General features: G+C 46.4%; 1 protein-coding gene across 3 annotated transcripts in view; it reads right to left on the reverse strand.

The window, feature by feature from the left end:
* Positions 1-18,175, reverse strand: part of LOC105495512 (ring finger protein 10) — a 48,158-nt gene extending 29,983 nt beyond the window's left edge. The window contains exons 1-2 of one of the 3 annotated variants that reach the window (XM_071070963.1): positions 17,564-18,175; positions 5,117-5,313 (exon numbers count right to left, since the gene is read on the reverse strand). In XM_071070963.1, coding sequence (XP_070927064.1) covers positions 5,117-5,313; positions 17,564-17,720 — 354 coding nt within the window. In that variant the 5' untranslated portion in view covers positions 17,721-18,175. Of the gene's footprint in view, positions 1-5,116; positions 5,314-13,092; positions 13,184-17,563 lie in introns of those variants that run through there. The other 2 variants (XM_071070964.1, XM_071070965.1) reach the window with 2 other exon arrangements.
* Between the last annotated feature and the right edge of the window lie 3,109 nt (positions 18,176-21,284).

A 21,284-nucleotide genomic window follows, 5' to 3' on the forward strand; every position in this document is an offset into this window, starting at 1 on the left:
CAGAGCTTACAGTGAGCCGTGATCACGCCACTGCACTCCAGCCTGGGCGACAGAGCAAGACTCCATCTCAAAAAAAAGTAGAAATTGAAAAATAAAATAGCCGGGTGTGGTGGCGGACGCCTGTAGTCTCAGCTACTTGGGAGGCTGAGGCAGGAGAATGGTGTGAACCCAGAAGGTGGAGCTGGCAGTGAGCCGAGATCGTGCCACTGCACTCTAGCCTGGGCAACAGAGCAAGACTCTGTCAAAAAAAAAAAAGGCCACATTCTGTTTGTTTGCGCAACACAGAAGCCCAAGACTTCCAGGTCATCCCTTATTTTTCATCTCCACATGGCTCTGATCTCTTCAAACAGTCTTCCACTCTCAATGCCCCAAACTTAGATGTAAGAGCTTGTGCTCAGTCAACAAAATCCTCCACATTCTCAACCTTCTATCATCTTCAGCTTGTTCTAGCTGGCCCACTGTCACTTTCTCCGACACCACTTGTACTTCCTGATTATCCTCGCAATACCCTGAACTCCAGGTCCTTGACCTCCTCTCTTCCAATTAGCTTGCCCCTCCCATCTCAGCCACCCACACGTACAGGTTTCCCTTCTACAGCTGTAATGTACAATACAGCAGCCACTAGCTAGATGTAGCTACTAAGCACTTGAAATGTGGCTGTACCATGTGGTAAGCTTACATTTTAGATATATTGAATTAAATATATTAAAATTGACTTTTTACTTCTGTAGTGCAGGCAGCTAGAAAATGTAAGATTAGGCCGGGCGCGGTGGCTCAAGCCTGTAATCCCAGCACTTTGGGAGGCCGAGATGGGCGGATCACAAGGTCAGGAGATCGAGACCATCCTGGCTAACATGGTGAAACCCCGTCTCTACTAAAAATACAAAAAAATTAGCTGGGCGAGGTGGCGGGCGCCTATAGTCCCAGCTACTCGGGAGGCTGAGGCAGGAGAATGGCGTAAACCCGGGAGGCGGAGCTTGCAGTGAGCTGAGATCCAGCCACTGCACTCCAACCTGGGCGACAGAGCGAGACTCCGTCTCAAAAAAAAAAAAAAAAAAAAAAAAGAAAATGTAAGATTACACACATGGCTTGATATCCTACTAGACAGGAGTGTTCTACAGTCTAGACCAACAACCACAACCTCTTCCACCATCTTAACTTTGAGCATTCTGTTGTCCAGCCAGGAATATACTCCTAAACTCCCAGGTTTAGTCCTGACTCCAATTCTCTACCCTCACTAGGACCTCCAAATCAATGATCCAACCCCTCAGATTTGGCTTAGATCCTGTGGTCCACTGCCCACTTCCTTTTTCAAATTTTATTTATTTGCTTATTTATTTAGAGATGGAGTCTCGCTCTGCCACGCAAGCTGGATTGCAGTGGTGCGACCTCCGGTCACTGCACCCTCCGCCTCCTGGGTTCAAGCGATTCTCCTGCCTCAGCCTCCCAAGTAACTGGAATTACAGGTGCCTGCCATCATGCCCAGCTAATTTTTGTATTTTCAGTAGAGACGGAGTTTTGCCATCATAGCCAGGCCGGTCTCCAATTCCTGGCCTCAGGTGATCCACCCTCCTTGGCCTCCCAAAGTGCTGGGATTACAGCTGTGAATCACTGTGTCCGGCGCCATCACCCACTTCTTCATATATCTTCTGTATTCACCTGGCAAAATCTCCTCCTAATTCAACTCTTTTCCTATTCCACATCAGCCCTGGAGCAGACAAACAGGGCTAACAAACACACCCACAGCAAACAGCCTCACCACAGTAGACCCTCAAGTGCCTGAAAGTACTGCAATCCTAGTACGCTTCTGCAGTCTGTTCATTCCCTCACTTTCCCAGACAACTCCTTCACTCCTCAGGCTTCCAAACCTCCTTTTTTTTTTTTTTTTTTTTTTTTTTTGAGACGGAGTCTCGCGCTGTGTCACCCAGGCTGGAGTGCAGTGGCGCAATCTCGGCTCACTGCAAGCTCCGCCTCCCAGGTTCACGCCATTCTCCTGCCTCAGCCTCCGAGTAGCTGGGACTACAGGCGCCCGCCACCACGCCCGGCTAGTTTTTTGTATTTTTAGTAGAGACGGGGTTTCACCATGTTAGCCAGGATGGTCTTGATCTCCTGACCTCGTGATCCACCCGCCTCGTGATCCACCCGCCTCGGCCTCCCAAAGTGCTGGGATTACAGGCTTGAGCCACCGCGCCCGGCCCAAACCTCCTTTTGGCTCACCTTATGTTTTCTACTGAGAAAACTAGAACAATCAGAAAAGAATTCCAACTACCTCCGACCCCACCTGTATCACCAGGCCCTCCTTTTGTTACTGGGGATGAACTAGCAGAGTTGCTATCTAAGCCAACTGCTCCACTTCTCACTAGATCTCAAGGACTCAAGGACATTGCTCAGCAATTCTTTCCCTTTTCCCTGCATCACTTTGCCTCTCACCGGAACCATCCCATGAGCACAGACATGCTATCATTTCCCTAATCTTAAAATCCCTCAAGCTCATATTCCCTTCAAGCACCGCCTCATATCTCTGCTCCCCTTTAGAGCAAAGCCACTGAAAAGTACTGTGTAAACTTGCTGTTTCTTCTTCCCATCCTCCTATTCTCTCCAATCTACATGCCATTTTCAAATCAAGTGGTCAACTTTCAGTCCTATTCTTAGCTTAGCAGCAGCACTTGACAAAACTGATCACCTTCTGCAACACCTTTCAGCTCTCTTCCTCCCGCCCTGACTGTGCTCTTTTGCTGGTTTCTTATCCAGACCCAGGAGTTCAGTTCTTGAACCTAATCTGTTTTCGGAACACTCACTCCTTTATTTATCCTCACTTAGTTCCACAGCTTTAAGCACCAACTGTATGCCAACAGCTTTCTAACCTGGGTCTCTTCCTTGACTGCTGATTCAGTTAACTATCTACCTCTACTAATATCCTGCTTACATTTATCAAATACGAATTTTAATGTACATATAACATTTCCAAACTGAAGTTCTTTACCTCAACCCTATTCTCCTCTCCCAAAAAAACTTTGTGCTCTTCTTGAAGGAATGTTCTCCATTCCAGCAAAAGGTACCTCAATTGGGCTTATGCCAAAAACATTACTCAACCTTTTCTCTGCTCAGACCCCACATCTAACAAAAAGTCTTGGCTCTATCTGCAAGTAATGTCTCAAATCTTAATGTCTCTCACCACCTCCATCACTCACCCAATTTCAAAGCTTCCATCACTCTCACCAAGAATATCTTTGTAGTCTCTTAACTAGTCTTCCTGCTTCCACTCTTCCCCTTTAAAACTCCAAATCAGGTTACCTTACTTTTCTCCTTAAACCTTTCAATGGCTTCTCATCTCTCTGAACAAAAGCCAAAGTCCTTCAAAGCCCCACATGATCTGATCCCTTTCCTAGTCTTTGGGTACATTTCCTACCTGTCCTCCTCCACTCATGGTAGCCTACTTGCTTTACTTCAAACCAACAAAAGGACTACCACCTCCTGTCCTCTGCATATGCTGTTCCTTCAGGCTCACACCTGTAATCCCAGCACTTTGGGAGGCCAAGACAAGAGAGGATCGCTTGAGGCCAGGGGTTCAAGAGCAGCCTAGACAACATAGTGAGATCCAGTCTCTACAAAATAAAAAGAAAAAAATGGCCGGGCGCGGTGGCTCAAGCCTGTAATCCCAGCACTTTGGGAGGCCGAGACGGGTGGATCACAAGGTCAGGAGATCGAGACCATCCTGGCTAACACAGTGAAACCCCGTCTCTACTAAAAAATACAAAAAACTAGCCGGGCGAGCTGGCAGGCGCCTGTAGTCCCAGCTACTCGGGAGGCTGAGGCAGGAGAATGGCGTGAACCCGGGAGGCGGAGCTTGCAGTGAGCTGAGATCCGGCCACTGCACTCCAGCCTGGGCGACAGAGCGAGACTCCGTCTCAAAAAAAAAAAAAAAAAAAAAAAAGAAAAAAATTAGCCGAGGCCGGGCGCGGTGGCTCAAGCCTGTAATCCCAGCACTTTGGGAGGCCGAGACGGGTGGATCACGAGGTCAGGAGATCGAGACCATCCTGGATAACACGGTGAAACCCCGTCTCTACTAAGAAATACAAAAAACTAGCCGGGCGAGGTGGCGGGCGCCTGTAGTCCCAGCTACTCGGGAGGCTGAGGCCGGAGAATGGCGTGAACCCGGGAGGCGGAGCTTGCAGTGAGCTGAGATCCGGCCACTGCACTCCAGCCTGGGCTACAGAGCGAGACTCCGTCTCAAAAAAAAAAAAAAAAAAAAAAAAAAAAATTAGCCGAGCATGGTGGCATGCACCTGTACTTCCAGCTACTCAAAGCTGAGGTGGGAGGATCACTTGAGCCCAAGAGGTCAAGGGTACAGTGAGCCATGATCATGCCAATGTACTCCAGGGCAAGACCATCTTAAAACAGAGCAAGACTATCTTAAAACAACCATATAGTGTGCTCCCTTGCTTCTTTCAGGTCTCTCTCAAAATCTACCTCTTCAGAGGTGTCCTTAAACCACCTTCTAAAACTGTTTTCCTTGTTACTCTCTATCCCTTTACTTCCCTCAGTCTATATTTTTTTAAATCTGTCTTATTCTACCATAATTACATACTATGAAACATAATTTACTCTATCAGTATCTTGTGGATAGGCATTTAGGTTATTTCCCAAATTTTGCAACTACAAACACAACAGTGAACACCCTTGTACATAAATGTCTTATGCGCTTACAGAAACATAGCTAAGAAACTCCTAAAAAAAATGAGACTACAGATATATGCATTTTACATTTTGCTAGATTATTACAAAGGCAAATGTCATTAATGTCATTTTATTACCTAAATATTCCAAAAGGTACCTATAATTCAAGAGTGATAATAGAAAGACCATGCAAATTAAGGAACCCCAAATTTGTCATAAAGGAAATTTTCCTTCCTCCAAGGACAATTTTCAAAACCTTCAGAGGAAAAAAGGAGGCAAGGTTTCAAATCTGGTTAACCCTCTCAACTACTCAAGACTCCTCTGATTATCTATTCCTCTACCTCTTGTTCCCCTCCTCAACTACTGATAAACTACTGATAAAGCATGAGATCAAATCTCATTCTTATTGCTCCAGAAAGGACATTCTCAAATTCCATACCTCATCTCGTCTTCCACCATTAAAAGAAGAGCTAAAGAGTTTGCTGCTGCCGCCGCCCCTTTGAGGAGGCATCTTGTTAAAAGTCTTGCTTTTCTGTGAACTGGAGCGACGGGACTGGTTGCTAAAACTTTCATTTTTGGGGTAGGAAAGTTCACGTTTGCGATTATAACGCTTGGATCCACTTGAGTTCTTTCCATCTGAAAGCAAGAAACACAAAAGAACGACTTAAGAAGTGATACATTCACTTAGCCAACTGCCCTCCACCTCCCAGCAAAACTGTGTTTAAATAAAGGTAAACAGGCCCTTTGACCAGCTCCAAGAATCTGGGTTTGGGTCACGGCATGAGTGCTTTGAGCAAGACAACACATAGTCGAGTATTTTTTCTTGCAATAATGAAGCCTAACGGGTCCCCTCCCTCAAAACAAACACAGTGTAGATCAAACCACATGGATTCTCAACTCATAATGTCTCTATTTTACACAGCTTAACCACTGCCCTTGTAAAAGTTCAGTCAGCTAAAGTTACAGGAAATGAAACAGCCATTCTGTATTAAGGAAAAGTATTTTACCTGGTAGCAGAACAGAAGACATTCCCTTTTAAATTAATATAACATAATGAGATTCTATACTACAAGGGGTTGTCCTAGGCCTTAGCAAATATATTCAAAAGGCATAAAAGCAAAACTGTGTTTACATATGCTCTAGAGGTCAAATTCAGAAGCTGTTAAATTTACAGAACAAAAGAAGTTGAGTTCTAAAAGCATACTGGGGGCTAGGCGCAATGGCTCACACCTGTAATCCCAGCACTTTGGGAGGCTGAGGTGGGTGGATCACTTGAGGTCACGAGTTTGAGACCAGCCTGGCCAATATGGTGAAACCCCATCTCTATTAAAAACACAAAAAATTAGTGGGGCATGGTTGTGGGCATCTGTAATCCCAGATACTTGGGAGGCTGAGGCAGGAGAATTGCTTGAACCCAGGAGGCAGAGGTTGCAGTGAGCTGAGATCATGCCACTGCACTCCAGCTTGGGCAAAAGAGTGAGATTATCTCAAAAAAAAAAATTAATTCAATAAATAAATAAAAAGCATATTGGATCAGCTTGAGTTATACCCTTTTTAAAAATGTTTCTTGTTTTCTCTCCAATTACAATACATGCTCAGTTCTGAAAATAGGGTAGAATAATTTAAAGTTGCCAGTACCCACAGAGCACTAACCCATTAACATTGTTTTCCTTTTAATCTCCTTTTTACATACCCACCACAAATCTTATACAAAATAACAAGCATAGAAGATACATTGCTTTTTGCTTACTACTCTCTGAGCATTTTTATGCATCCCTAGTCTTCAAAAGCATGATTAATTGCTGTACCCTTCTTGGCCACATACTTACAGAGTAACGTAACCAATCCCTCATTGTTGTATATTTCAGTGGCTTCTAGTTTTTTGCTAGTTTAACATAATACCATTAGTAGTCTCTTTACACAGAGGTTTATGTGATTAATTATGTCAAATTCTCAAAAAGTGGAACTGACAGATAAAATATGGTCATTAAAGCCATTTATACATTCCTAGGTTGCTTTCTAGAACTGTTACACCCATTTACTTATACTCTAACAACATAATTATTTATGCACTTTATTTATTTAGAGACAGGGTTTTACCCTGTTACCCAGGCTAAAGTGCAGTGGCACAATCTCGGCTCACTGCAACCTCTACCTCCCAGGCTCAAGCTACCCTCCCACTTCAGACTCCTAAGCCACTGAGACTACAGGTACTCACCACCATGTCCAGCTAATTTTTGTGTTTTTTGTAGAGACGGGGTTTGCCTTTGTTGCCCAGGCTGTTCTCAAACTCCAGAGCTCAAGTGATCCACCTCCTTGGCCTCCCAAAGTGCTGGTATTACAGGCATCAGCCACTACTCCCAGCCGGGTGTGGTGGTGCGCAACTGTAGTCCCAGCTGCTCGGGAGGCTGAGGCAAGAGAACGGCGCGAACCCAGGAGAAGGAGCTTGCAGTAAGCGGAGATCAGGCCACTGTATTCCAGCCTGGGCAACAGAGCAGAACTCTGTCTCACCAAAAAACAAAACAAACAAACAAAAAAAAAACTTTTTTTTTTTTTTTTTTGTAGAGATGGGGGTCTCACTTTGTTACCCTGCTTGGTTTCCAACTCCTAGACTCAAGCAATCCTGCCTTGGCCTTCCAAACTGTTAGGATTATAGGCATGAACCACCATGCCTAGTTTATCTTTTTTTTTTTCGTTTTAAACAGAGTCTCACTCTATTGCCCAGGCTGGAGCGCAGTGGCACAATCTCAGCTCACTGCAACCTCTACCTCCTGGGTTCCAGCAATTCTCCTGCCTTGGCCTCCCAAGTAGCTAGGATTACAGGGATGAGCCACCACACCTGGCTAATTCTGTATTTTTAGTAGATATGGGGTTTTGCCACATTGGCCAGGCTGGTCTCAACCTCCTGACCTCAGGTGATCCACCCACCTCGGCCTCCCAAAATACTGGGATTACAGGTGTGAGCCACCGTGCCCAGCATTTTTTTTCCCCCCAGGGTGGAAAGCAGTGGTGCCATCATAGCACACTGCAGCCTCAACCTCAGTTTAGCATCTTTCCAACTCAGCCTTCCAGCTAGGACTGCAGGTATGCACCACCACACCCAGCTAATTTTTAAATTTATTTTGAAACAGGGTCTTACTTTTGTCACCCAGGTTGGAGTGCAGTGGCATGATCTCGGCTTACTGCAGCCTCAACCAACTGGGTTCAAGCAATCCTCCTGCCTCAGCCCCCCAAGTAGCTGGAACTCCAGGCACATACAACACTGTTGGCTTATTTTTGTATTTTTGACAGAGATGGGGTTTTGCCATGTTGCCCAGGCTGGTCTCAAACTCCTGAGCTCAAGCGATCCACCAGCCTCAGCCTCCCAAGGTCCTGAGATTACAGGCATGAGCCACCACGCCTGGCCTAATTTTTAAATTTTTTTTGTAGAGATGGGGGTCTCACTATGTTGCCCAGGCTGGTCTCAAACTCCTAGGCTCAGGTGATCTTCCCACCTCAGCCTCCCAAAGTGCTGGGATTATAAGCAAGAGCCATGGGGTCTGGCCCCACTTTCATCTTATTACAATGATTTTTTTTTTTTTTTTTTTTTTTTCCCAAGACGGAGTCTCGCTCTGTCGCCCAGGCTGGAGTGCAGTGGCGCGATCTCAGCTCACTGCAAGCTCTGCCTCCCGGGTTCCCGCCATTCTCCTGCCTCAGCCTCCCGAGTAGCTGGGACTACAGGCACCGCCACCATGCCCGGCTAGTTTTTTGTATTTTTTAGTAGAGACGGGGTTTCACCGTGTTAGCCAGGATGGTCTCGATCTCCTGACCTCGTGATCTGCCCGTCTCGGCCTCCCAAAGTGCTGGGATTACAGGCTTGAGCCACCGCGCCCGGCCTATTACAATGATTCTCAATCTTCCCAGTTCACAGGAATCACACTGATGAGCTTTCACTGTGCTCAGGAATTCCTATGCTCAGGCCTCACCCTCTAAGATTCTGATATAAATATACAAAAGTACCTGTCTGCAGACTTGTAATACTATCTGAGTAATTTTTTAAACTTAGAAAAAATTATTTCTTGATAAGTATAATCACCAGCTTTTTTATAGCAGGCTAAATAAGTTCAAGGTTAAACAATGCCTCAGAAAGAAGAAAACGTAAGTTAATAATCAGAGACCAAATTTTGAAAGCAACCACTTCATGACCATAGTCTGTCAACCTCATCGAATAAATGAGATGTCATTCTCTCCAAACCTGACCACCTAAAACCTGGGAGTCAATCTAAACCATGTGAAATGGCAACAATGTAAACAGAACAGTCACAGAAACAGGCTAGGTTCACTCCGACCAGTTACCCTTAAATCCTGCTTACAGACAGTGACCCTTACCTTAGTTACAATTTAAGGCCAGGTGTGGTGGCTCATGCCTGTAATCCCAGCACTTTGGGAGGCCAAGGCAGGCAGATCACATCAGGCCAGGAGTTCAAGACCAGCCTGGCCAACATGGTAAAACCCCATCTTCACTAAAAATACAAAAATTAGCCAGGTGTGGTGCCACACGCCTGTAATCCCAGCTACTTGGGAGGCTAAGGCATGAGAATCATATGAACCCGGGAGGCAGAGATTGCAGTGAGCTGAAATCATGCCACTGCACCCCAGCCTGGGCAACAGAGTGAAACTCCGTCTCAAAAAATAAAGTTAGAACTTAAAGCTGCCGGGCGCAGTGGCTCAAGCCTGTAATCCCAGCACTTTGGGAGGCCGAGACAGGCGGATCACAAGGTCAGGAGATCGAGACCACAGTGAAACCCCGTCTCTACTAAAAATACAAAAAATTAGCCGGGTGCGGTGGCGGGCGCCTGTAGTCCCAGCTACTCAGGAGGCTGAGGCAGGAGAATGGCGGGAACCCGGGAGGCGGAGCTTGCAGTGAGCCGAGATCGCGCCACTGCACTCCAGCCTGGGCAACAGCGTGAGACTCCATCTCAAAAAAAAAAAAAAAAAAAAAAAAAAGAACTTAAAGCTAAACTTTTACCTATTATTTCAGTTAGCAACAGTTAGTGTCAAACATGGCACTAATAGTAACAATTAGAAAGCAAAGTTTCAGCGCTGGACTTGGTGGCTCATGCCTGTTATCTCAACACTTTGGGAAGCCAAAGCCAGAGGATCACTTGAGCCCACGAGTTTGAGACCAGCCTGGGCAACATAGCAAGACCCCATCTCTACAAAAAATTTAACAATTAGCTCAGTGTCGTGGCACACAGCTGCAGTCCTAGCTGAGAGGCTGAGTTGGGAGGATTGCTTAAGCCAAGGTTGAGACTGCAGTGTGCTATGATGGCACCACTGCTCTCCACCCTGGGCTACAGAGTGAGCTTCTGTCTCAAAAAAAGAAAAAGATGGCCGGGTGCGGTGGCTCAAGCCTGTAATCCCAGCACTTTGGGAGGCCAAGACGGGAGGATCACGAGGTCAGGAGATCGAGACCATCCTGGCTAACACGGTGAAACCCCGTCTCTACTAAAAAATATAAAAACTAGCCGGGCAAGGTGGCGGGTGCCTGTAGTCCCAGCTACTCGGGAGGCTGAGGCAGGAGCATGTCGTAAACCCCAGGAGGTGGAGCTTGCAGTGAGCTGAGATCCAGCCACTGCACTCCAGCCTGGGCGACAGAGCAAGACTCCGTCCCAAAAAAAAAAAAAAAAAAGATAAACCAGGCACAGTGGTTCAAGAGTTCAAGGATCTCTTAAGCCAAGGAGTTCAAGGTTTGTCAATTATGTTTGCATCACTGCATACCAGTCTAAGTGACACAGCGAGAGCTTGTCTCTAAAAAAAAAAAAAAAGGCCAGGCGCGATGGCTCATGCCTGTAATCCCGGCACTTTGGGAGGCCGAGGTGGGTGGATCACGAGGTCAGGAGATAGAGACCATCCTGGCTAACACAGTGAAACCCTGTCTCTATTAAAAATACAAAAAATTAGCCGGGCGTGGTGGTACGCAACTGTAGTCCCAGCTGCTCTGGAGGCTGAGGCAGGAGAATGGCATGAACCCAGAAGGAGCTTGCAGTGAGCGGAGATCAGGCCACTGTATTCCATCCTGGGAGACAGAGCAGAACTCCCGTCTCACACACACACACACAAAAAATAATAAAGGAAAACTCAGGGGATGCAGAACCCCAGCTAACTCAGCCACATTCTCTTGCTTTGCTTTCCTTAACTCCATTTCACATCACTGCAAGCAAAGGAGATTCTACGAGGATAGGTATATTAAAAAAACACATATCCCCCAACCTCATTATCTAAGACTGTTTCAGATGATCCTGGACCCTACCTGTTTGACCCTAACTGCTGCTTTCAAGATGCACCTCACGGTTTGCATAGATTTAGGTAAAGCCAGATTCTACATGGCAAGGGCTTATTAAGAAAGTAAACTGGCCGGGCGCGGTGGCTCACGCCTATAATCCCAACCCTTTGGGAGGCCAAGGCGGGCAGATCGCCTGAGGTCGGGAGTTCGAGACCAGCCTGACCAACATGGAGAAACCCCGTCTCTACTAAAAATACAAAAAATTAGCTGGGCGTGGTGGCGCATGCCTGTAATCCCAGCTACTTGGGAGGCTGAGGCAGGAGAATCACTTGAACCCAGGAGACGGAGGTTGCGGTGAGGCTGAGATTGTACCACTGCACTCCAGCCTGGGCAACAAGAGCAAAACTCTGTCTCAAAAAAAAAAAAAAAAAAGAGGCCGGGCGCGGTGGCTCAAGCCTGTAATCCCAGCACTTTGGGAGGCCGAGACGGGCGGATCACGAGGTCAGGAGATCGAGACCATCCTAGCTAACACGGTGAAACCCCATCTCTACTAAAAAATGCAAAAAAACTAGCCGGGCGAGGTGGCAGGCGCCTGTAGTCCCAGCTACTCGGGAGGCTGAGGCAGGAGAATGGCATAAACCTGGAAGGCGGAGTTTGCAGTGAGCTGAGATCCAGCCACTGCACTCCAGCCTGGGCAACAGAGCCAGACTCCATCTCAAAAAAAAAAAAGAAAGAAAGAAAAAAAGAAAGTAAACTGGCACTGAGCAAGAAGGCTGTCTTCATTTCTTCACTTATTACCACACTGGCAAGGAAACAGTTTCACAATGCTTACAGAAATGCTCTCTGATAGTAAACTGCTCATTTCCAAAACACCTAACAACTGACCACATCATCACTAATGATTTCAGTTGCCAAAAATCAACTCGTTTCTCTTGGCTTCCATTTACCTAAGGGTATGAAGACAGACACATCAAGTGAGAGACTGCCTCTTATCTCTAGACCCAGGCAACAGGCAGCTAAAGGTTGAAGGTACTGTCAGGCCTGGGACCCAGAGATAAAATTCAGAGTATTATTTTTGAAATGTTTTGTGGACAACTTGCCAGGATATACATGGGAAAAACTCGAAGGTAGAACAGGAGTGATAATATGATCCACTTTAGATTTTGGAAAACAGAAAAAACATCAAGTCCCTGGGAGACGGAACTATGGGTGAAGTTTTAAATCTCAGAGTGGTGGTTCTCAATCCTGGCTGCACACCAGAATCACTCGTACAGACTTTTGAAATTATGAATGCCCAGGACCCACGGGTCCAATCTAGGCTTAAAGAATCAGAAAAAAGCCAGGCACAGTGGCTCATGCCTGTAACCCCAGCACGTTGGGAGGCTGAGGTAGGAGGATCACTTGAAGCCAGGAGTTTGAGACCAGACTGGGCAACATAGTGAGACCCCCATCTCTATAAAAAAAAAAAAAAGAAAGAAAGAAAGAAAAAAGAAAAAATTCCTAGGAAGCGGCCCCACACACCCATAATTTTTTTTTAAAAGTTCCTCACGAGGTCAGGTGTTTGAGATTAGCCTGGCCAACATGGTGAAACCCCATCTCTACTAAAAATACAAATATTAGGCCGGTGTGGTGGTGGACACCTGTAATCCCACTACTCAGGAGGCTGAGGTAGAAGAATTGTTTAAACCTGGGAGGCAGAGGTTAAAGTGAGCTGAGATCACGCCACTGAACTCCAGCCTGGGTGACAGAGCAAGACTGTCCTGAGGGGGGAAAAAAAAGTTCCTGAGGGGATTCTGATGCATAGCCACCACTGAGAACAACTGCCAAGAACTACTGTCAAGACACATTCCAAAATAGACAAGACCACTAAACTCAGGATCCAGAGTCAACAAATAAATGACTTAAAAACTTAACCCAGCTTTTCAGTTGTTCCACATTTCCCTAATGGAAAGGTCTCCACCAAGTAGCAGTAGGTGTATCTCAGCCTCCCCCCATTACCAAATTAAGGGCCACAAGTTTTTCACAGTTAAATTACTTGGCATCCTCATTTCTAGCTCTAGTTCTAACAGGTGGCTCAGCCTAGAGGTCAGAATACCAGCCAGCAAGTTTCTGCTGCTGATTCATGCTGTAATCACAAGCAAGTTGCTTACCCATTGTCCAGAGTAGTTGACAAGCACCTCCAGAGGGGCAACATATGGCCTTACTACAGAATCAACTGACAACAAATTGAATCCAGCTGAAATTAGTAATTCTGAATGAAAGGAAGAGAGAGGTGGTATCAGGAATGACGCATGTGCCAGTAAGTTATCTGCTTGCTAAGTGTGGTTATACAAAGCTTATTGAAAAATACCGCCTAGGACTTCATAAAAATTTACTTGGACCAATCACTCTTAACACTGCTAAGCCTCTATTTTCTTATCTTTAAAATAGGACTAATACTCTACCATACTTCCTCATAGAATCATGAGGATTAAGAAAGAAAACTTCTGTAAAATGCCTACCATAGTGGCTGACACAGTTTTACTATGATTTGAAAGCCTATCATTAATAAATCCAAATCATTCCTGTCAAGAACACCCACTAGACTACCAATAAAGCCACATAAACCAAGGAATCCAGCCAACAGGCCCTGAAATTCTTTTAATTTCTCTAAGTGGTTTTACTGAAGGCTTCAAATCACCTCAATTTTCAAAGCCATTAAAATCTCCAGGTCCATTTACAGGTCAGAGGCATTTTTCAAGGCAGATTACCACTAGTAACCTGGTTTCTGGTACCGGAATAACAGGAAGAGTGCCAGGGCAGTGCTTCATACCACCAACCTCAAAATAACTGCCTCATAATACCTGACCTTCCCTTAACCTCCCTGGCAGTTCTGTCCGCCCAGGGGGATGGGACAAGAGCCTGGTTCCTGGCCAGGGTCCACTGTCTGCCCCAAAACGGCCTACCTTCTCTCTTGCCTCTCTTTACTTTCTTTACTCCCTCTAAATGACTTTCCCCACTTCCTAACCTACCTTCTCTCCTCTGAGCTATATTCACGGGATATTTACTGCTGAATGTTCTCAGAAATACCTATTAACACTATTGGAATGAAGCTGTAGGAATATAATCAAGAAAAAGAAAGTTATATAAATGTTCGGGCAATTAGCCCAGGCAAAGAAACTGTGGTATGTGACTCTAGCCGGAAAGATCAAGAAAATCCTGGTAGCCAAATTTACCTATTTCCTGTGTACAAATGAAGGGCAAATTTAAGCCAGCCACTGGAACAAAATCTCAAGGAAATTAATCATGCAGCTAGGAAGCAAATGACCATTAATTACAGTTTACAGAATAGAAATCAAAGGGCTTTTTTCCATGAGGCAGAAAAGGGGGAGAAAAAAAGTGACTTAATTATTTGAATACTGAAAACTCTTGCTCTTTTCACCTTGACAAAAGATAAACTATCTTTTCACCTTACCCTTCTTGCTTTCCCTTCAACTCAGTACTCTGTAAATTCAAGAGGTCCTTTCAATGATTTCCAGCAGAATCCAGTATATGAAGTGTTGCAGAAATCTTTGTATGGGATTATGCAGAGCTTGAGTGTACCCTTTTGTTAGAGCAACCATCTCATCGTGAAGTCAGTGCATCAGAGTTCCTCAGTATCTGTTGTAGTAGCACTGGTCTTAGCTGTTACGTTCTTAAGACAGCTTAGGTTCAACTTTAAAAATCAGCCAATATCCAGAGTTTCCTAATCTTTTAATCTCCACATATTCGGCCTCTTACTTTGTTCCTAAATGCAAGCAGTGGGTTATGGCTAGTGAAGAAGCATTGATTTGGCTACAAAGCTCATCCTTCCTTGCTACGGGAACACGCACAGCAAAAGCCAGAAGAGCAGACACTGGCAGTGGCAAACATGGTCAAGCTTTCTAACACACACATTAAACAAAAAAATGAACGCTGCCTCAAGGCACGTGTATTCGTAAAATCTAACAAAGGTCCTTTACGAGAGTTTTCTGTTTATTTGAGATGGGCTGGAGTGCAATGGTGTGATCTTGGCTCACTGCAACCTCCGCCTCCCGGTTTCAAGGGATTCTCCTGCCTCAGCCCCCCAAGTAGCTGGGATTACAGGTGCACGCCACCAGGCTGGGCTAATTTTTTGTATTTTTAGTAGAGACGGGGCTTCACCATGTTGGCCAGGCTGGTCTCAAACTCCTGACCTCAGGTGATCCATCCGCCTCGGCCTCCCGAAGTGCTGGGATCACAGGCGTGAGCTAACGCACCCGGCCTACATGAGTTTTTACAGAACTTTTCTTGTTGTTTTGAGGTGGGGTCTCGCTCTGCCACCCCAGCTAGAGTGCAGTAGAGTGATCATGACTTACTGCAACCTTGCACTTCTGGGTTCAAGTGCTCTTCCTCCTCCTCCCACCTCAGCCTCTTCACAACCAGGACTACAGGTGTGTGCCACCACGCCCAGCTCATTTATTTTTTTTGTAGGACAGGGTCTCAAACTCTTGGGCTCAAGCAATCGGCCTGCCTCAGCCTCCCAAAGTGCTGGGATTATAGCCACCCAGCCCATTTGAAATGTTAACAATGACAAATATTTGCTTGGTCAAACTACTATAGAATTCTGTATCACCCTGTTGGGTAATGAGAGTTAATTCCACTTATCAACATATTCAAAGTGAAGGACATAGCAGTAAAATTCCTTAAATACCTGTTTGCTGTTTTGAGTTGTCACAAGCTTTCGCCTACTGCTAAGAAATAAACTTAAGGCATTTATTGCAACTGACTAATGAATGTATGTTAGTGGCTTAAAGAGGAGTCCCAGAAAAATTGAGAATTCAGACAGTTGGAGAACCAAATCCTTAACATACATCTGGGAATAGAGTGCAAAAATAAACTTACTTATCAATTGCTTTGAACCGACCACTCTAAATCAGTTCCAACACTGACCAAAAGGACTGGCTACCTTCTATCTTTTGAGGGATCTATGGCAAAGCTATGCATGTGCAGAACTGCAAAATCAGTCTGCATACATACCACTTCCTGACATGGCCCGAGAACCCATACTCCTAATGGTCTCACACCAGGTAAACGAGTTTGCCATAACCAGCAGGTGAACTCTGAGTGAGTTAGTAAACCTTACAATTTTTTGGTTTTTTGTTTGGTTTAAGTCAGCCTTAGCTTTGTTTTGACTTTTTAGAGATGGGGTCTCTCTGTTACCCAGGCTGGATGGTATGCAGTGTCGTGATAAAGCTCACTGCAGCCTCAACTTCCTCGAGCTTAAGCAATCCTCCCACCTCACCCTTCCGAGTAGCTAGGGTTACAGGTGTGTGTCACCACACTTGGCTATTTTTTTTTTTCCTTATGGAGACGGGGTCTTACTATCTTGCACAAGCTGGTGTGAAACTCCTGGGCTCAAGCTATCCTCCCACCTCAGCCTCCCAAAGTATCTGGATTACAGGCATGAGCCACCACACCTGGTGTCTCACTCTTACGGTTTTTTAATCTTGACAGGTTTTAAACTGGACCTCCACATTTAGGGACTCCAAATATTTCCCTCTCTGCCACAACATCCCCACTGTCGCTGAAAACACCTTCCTCTTACTGCTAATGTAACTGAAATACAAAACAGAGCACAGATTAGTACAAACTTTGAAATAAAATGAACACTGCACTCCAGCCTCTGCCAACTCCTAACATCCTACCTGCTCAGTTTATTCCTTCTTTAAATATGAACAATTTCAGCCGGTTACACAAGTCAGTGACTTGCACAGTGAAAACACAGGCAAAAACTTCACCTAGTCCTTGGCACATGGTAAGCCCTCAATTAAAGGTAGCTATTATCATCATCATGGTCATAATATTGAGAGACTTGATTACAGAAATAAAACCTTCCCTGTTAAAGGACAAGCCTACAGTCCAACATACAAAAATAGACCTTATGGGTATTTGGTGCAAAACAGACGTCAGATACCCTAAGACCTTAGTTCATTTGTTTTGTTTTTGTTTGTTATTTAATTATATTACCTCCACCTACCTTTACAAGTAAATTCGGGGCACTCACTCAAGGTCTGGCAAACTGGGACCCAAAAAGACTGAATTCATAGTCTGCGCTCTTAACCCCACAATGAATAGCCACTTAAGGATGAGTTCCTCTTCAACAGAGGAATGGATCTGGGACCAGGTTATTAAATAAGATATCTGAGTTTGAAAGATCCTTGGGCTCCACCCACCCATCTAAACTTGAACACTATCCAATGTTAATTCAACATTAAACGGTAGAACAACTTGGGAGTTTTAGGAGCGTGGACTGATGAGTCACACAAACCAGGTCTTAAGGCCTGCTGTGAGCCAAATACTAGCTGGGTGACCTTACCCTTTCTCATTATATGTAAAATTGGGATAAGAACAGTACCTGCTTAATCGAGCAGTTTTGAGTGTTAATGTAAATGATCCACGTAAACCACGCAAAACAGCGCTCATTAACATAACTGTAAATAATGAGAGCCATGGAAAAGGGCAGGTAGGGGCTATAATAGAAAGTGGAGCCTGTCCCCGAGTAACCCAGCAGACAAGAGAGCAACGACTCTCCCCAGCAGTGGGGGCACTCGCCCCCGCCCACTGCCGCAGGCCCGCCCTTACCGCTCTTGGGTTTAGACTCGCCGGCTGGCCCCGCCGAGGCGGAGCGGGGCGGCTGTTGCCCTTTGCTGCTGCCCGAAGAGGCGGAGGAGCTGTTGGAGCCGCTGTTCTTGTCCATGTCGGAAGCGGTGGCGGCGGCGTTGGGGGAGCTCAGCGGCATCAACGGGGGCCTCGGAGGCGACGGCGGTCGGATCGGAGCGGGAGCGGCGGGGACCCAGGCTCATGGCGTTCAGGGCCGGCGGGGGTCGGCGGCGGCAGCGGTTCTCGGCCTTCATGGCGACATTTTTCCCTGTTTCCTTCCTTGGCTTCTCAAACTAGGAAGAGAAGCGGCGGACAGGGCTGTTAAGCCCGACGGCAGCGGCGACCGAGGACGAGGAGGAGGCCGGGGCTCGGGAGTCCGGGCCGGGCCTGGCGGGGCGGAGGCTGCGGGGGAAGGGGAGGCGAGGGAGGGTGCGCGAGCCCCGCCGGCCGGCCGGACACGCTCTCCCGCCGCGAGGCAGGGGAGAGGGCTGGCTGTCTGGTGTCGGGGACAGGCGTCTCCGACACAGCGACGGATACTCGCCCCTGGGCCGAGGCCGAGCTGCTCCGGGAATGGCGACGAGTCGCCAAACAGCATCGTGAAGAACCCGGATGAACTCTATATATAGTGGAGAGGGGTGCGGTATTCTGGGAAATGTAGTTTTTGCCTACATCCGGGTCTCGTGGGGTTTTTTAACATTTCCTCCCCCACCTCCGTCCCAACCCCACTGTGAGGGCTTTCCAAATAATGGGACTTGTATTTGCTCCAAGTCCAGGTTTTTCACTTAATACACTAAAAATACAGTAACAATAATAATATACCCCAATAATAATGTAGCCAAACATTAGAATACCTGTGGAACTCCTTTATAGACTCATTTGAATTATGGTTCTTTTTTTTTTTTTTTTTTTTGAGACGGAGTCTCGCTCTGTCCCCCAGGCTGGAGTGCAGTGGCGCGATCTCGGCTCACTGCAAGCTCTTGCCTCCCGGGTTCACGCAATTCTCCTGCCTCAGCTTCCTGAGTAGCTGGGACTACAGGCGCCCGCCACCACGCCCGGCTAATTTTTTGTATTTTTAGTAGAGACGGGGTTTCACCGTGTTAGCCAAGATGGTCTCGATCTCCTGACCTCGTGATCCACCCACCTCGGCCTCCCAAAGTGCTGGGATTACAAGTCTGAGCCACCCTGCCTGGCCAATTTACGGTTCTTATTCTAGCGTTAATAACAATTGATTCATGGCCCTTAGTCTATCTCACATTGGGAAAAATAATAATAGCGTTAATAATGACAATACCTTACATTTAATATCACTTTACAGCACTTCTTCATACAGTACAGCACTTTATTTCTTTAGCCTGGCGTGGCGGTGCGCACCTGTGGTCCCCATTACTCAGGAGACTGAGGCAGAAACAGGCGGCAGGCAGTGAGTGGTTCATGCGTGTAATCCCAACACTTTGGGAGGCAGAGGTGGAAGGATCCTTGGAGTCCAGGAGTTCCAGACCAGCCTGGGGAATATAGCGAGACCCCTGACTCTAAAGAATAAAAATATTTTTTAAAAAATTAGTTGGCCGGGCGCTGTGGCTCAAGCCTGTAATCCCAGCACTTTGGGAGGCCGAGGCGGGCAGATCACGAGGTCAGGAGATCGAGACCATCCTGGCTAACACAGTGAAAACCCGTCTCTACTAAAAATACAAAAAATTAGCCGGGCGTGGTGGCGGGCACCTGTAGTCCCAGCTACTCGGGAGGCTGAGGCAGGAGAATGGCGTGAACCCAGGAGGCGGAGCTTGCAGTGAACCGAGATTGTGCCACTGCACTCCAGCCTGGGCGACAGAGTGAGACTCCGTCTCAAAAAAAAAAAAAATTAGTTGGGCAGGCGGGCGTGGTGGCTCACACCTGTAATCCCAGCCCTTTGGGAGTCTGAGCAGGGCAGATCACTTGAGGCCAGGAGTTCAAGACCAGCCTGGCCAACATAGCAAAATCCCGTCCCTACTAAAAATACAAAAATTAGCTGGGCTCTGAATAAAATACTCTGAATAAAACTAACTTTAATTTAAAAGAAAGAAAGAGAGAAAGAAAAAAGAAAGAAAGAAAAAGGAAAGAAAGAAAGAAAGGAAGGAAGGAAGAAAGAAAAGTAGCCAAGCACAGTGGCTGTGGCTGCACACCTGTAGTCCTAGCTACTTGGGAAACTGAGGCAAGAGGCTCGCCTGAGCCCAGCAGTTAGTTGGAGGTTGCAGTGAGATATGATCGTGCCAGTGCACTCCAGTATGAGTGACAGAGAGGGATGACCCTGTCTAAAAAAAAATTTTTAAGTGGAAATAGAGACTGAAAAGCAGATTAGTCATTTCAAAATTACTTGTCTTGTAAAAGTTTAAGGCCGGGCGCGGTGGCTCAAGCCTGTAATCCCAGCATTTTGGGAGGCCGAGACGGGCGGATCACGAGGTCAGGAGATCGAGACCATCCTGGCTAACACGGTGAAACCCCGTCTCTACTAAAAAATACAAAAAACTAGCCGGGTGCGGTGGCGGGCGCCTGTAGTCCCAACTACTCAGGAGGCTGAGGCAGGAGAATGGCATGAACCCGGGAGGCGGAGCTTGCAGTGAGCTGAGATCCGGCCACTGCACTCCAGCCTGGGCGGCAGAGCGAGACTCCGTCTCAAAAAAAAAAAAAAAAAAAAAAAAAAAAGTTTAAGCAGAATGGACTTCCTTATGTGGGGTAAAACTGACCAGTTTGGGGATTTGGTGATTTCTCAGAAGGTCAGATAGACAACTTAGTTTAGGGGCCGGGCACGGTGGCTCACGCCTGTAATCCCAGCACTTTGGGAGGCTGAGGCGGGCAGATCACGAGGTCAGGAGATCAAGACCATCTTGGCTAACACGGTGAAACCCCGTCTTTACTAAAAATACAAAAAATTAGCTGGGCGTGGTGGCGGGTGCCTGTAGTCCCAGCTACTCAGGAGGCTGAGGCAGGAGAATGGCGTGAATCCGGGAGGCAAAGCTTGTAGTGAGCTGAGATCGCGCCACTGCACTCCAGCCTGGGAGACTCAGTATCAAAAAAAAAAAAAAAAAAAAAAAAACAAGTTAGTTTAGGCGTGGTTGGGTAGAATTTCACCTTGAGTGACTCTATTTTGGTTTGGTCTACTGTACCGAAGCTCAGTGCAAACCAGTGGGCTCCTATACATTGTATTTAACAGCTGTTAACATTGACTATCACATTTAATCTTCACAATTACTAAACTTTAGACTAAGTGTGCCTATAGTGTGGGGAAAAGAAAGAGAGATCAGCCTGTTACTGTGTCTATAGAAAGAAATAGACATAAGAGACTCCATTTTGTTCTGTATTTGAGATGCTGTTAATCTGTGACCCTACCCCCAACCTTGTCCTTGCAAGAGACATGTGCTGTAGTGACTCAAGGTTTAAAGGATTTTGGGCTGTGCAGGGTGTGCTTTGTTAAACAAGTGCCAGAAGGCACCTTGCTGGTTAAAAGTCATCACCATTCTCTTAATCTCAAGTACCCAGGGACATGTACACTGCCAAAGGTCGCAGGGACCTCTGCCTAGGAAAGCTAGGTATTGTCCAAGGTTTCTCCCCATGTAATAGTCTGAAATGTGGCCTCGTGGGAGGGGAAAGACCTGATCGTCCCCCAGCCTGACACCCATGAAGGGTCTGTGCTGAGGAGGACCAGTACAAGAGGAAAGAAGGCCTCTTG

The sequence above is a fragment of the Macaca nemestrina genome, chromosome 10 (assembly GCF_043159975.1).
Source record: "Macaca nemestrina isolate mMacNem1 chromosome 10, mMacNem.hap1, whole genome shotgun sequence".
NCBI classification, from domain to species: domain Eukaryota; kingdom Metazoa; phylum Chordata; class Mammalia; order Primates; family Cercopithecidae; genus Macaca; species Macaca nemestrina.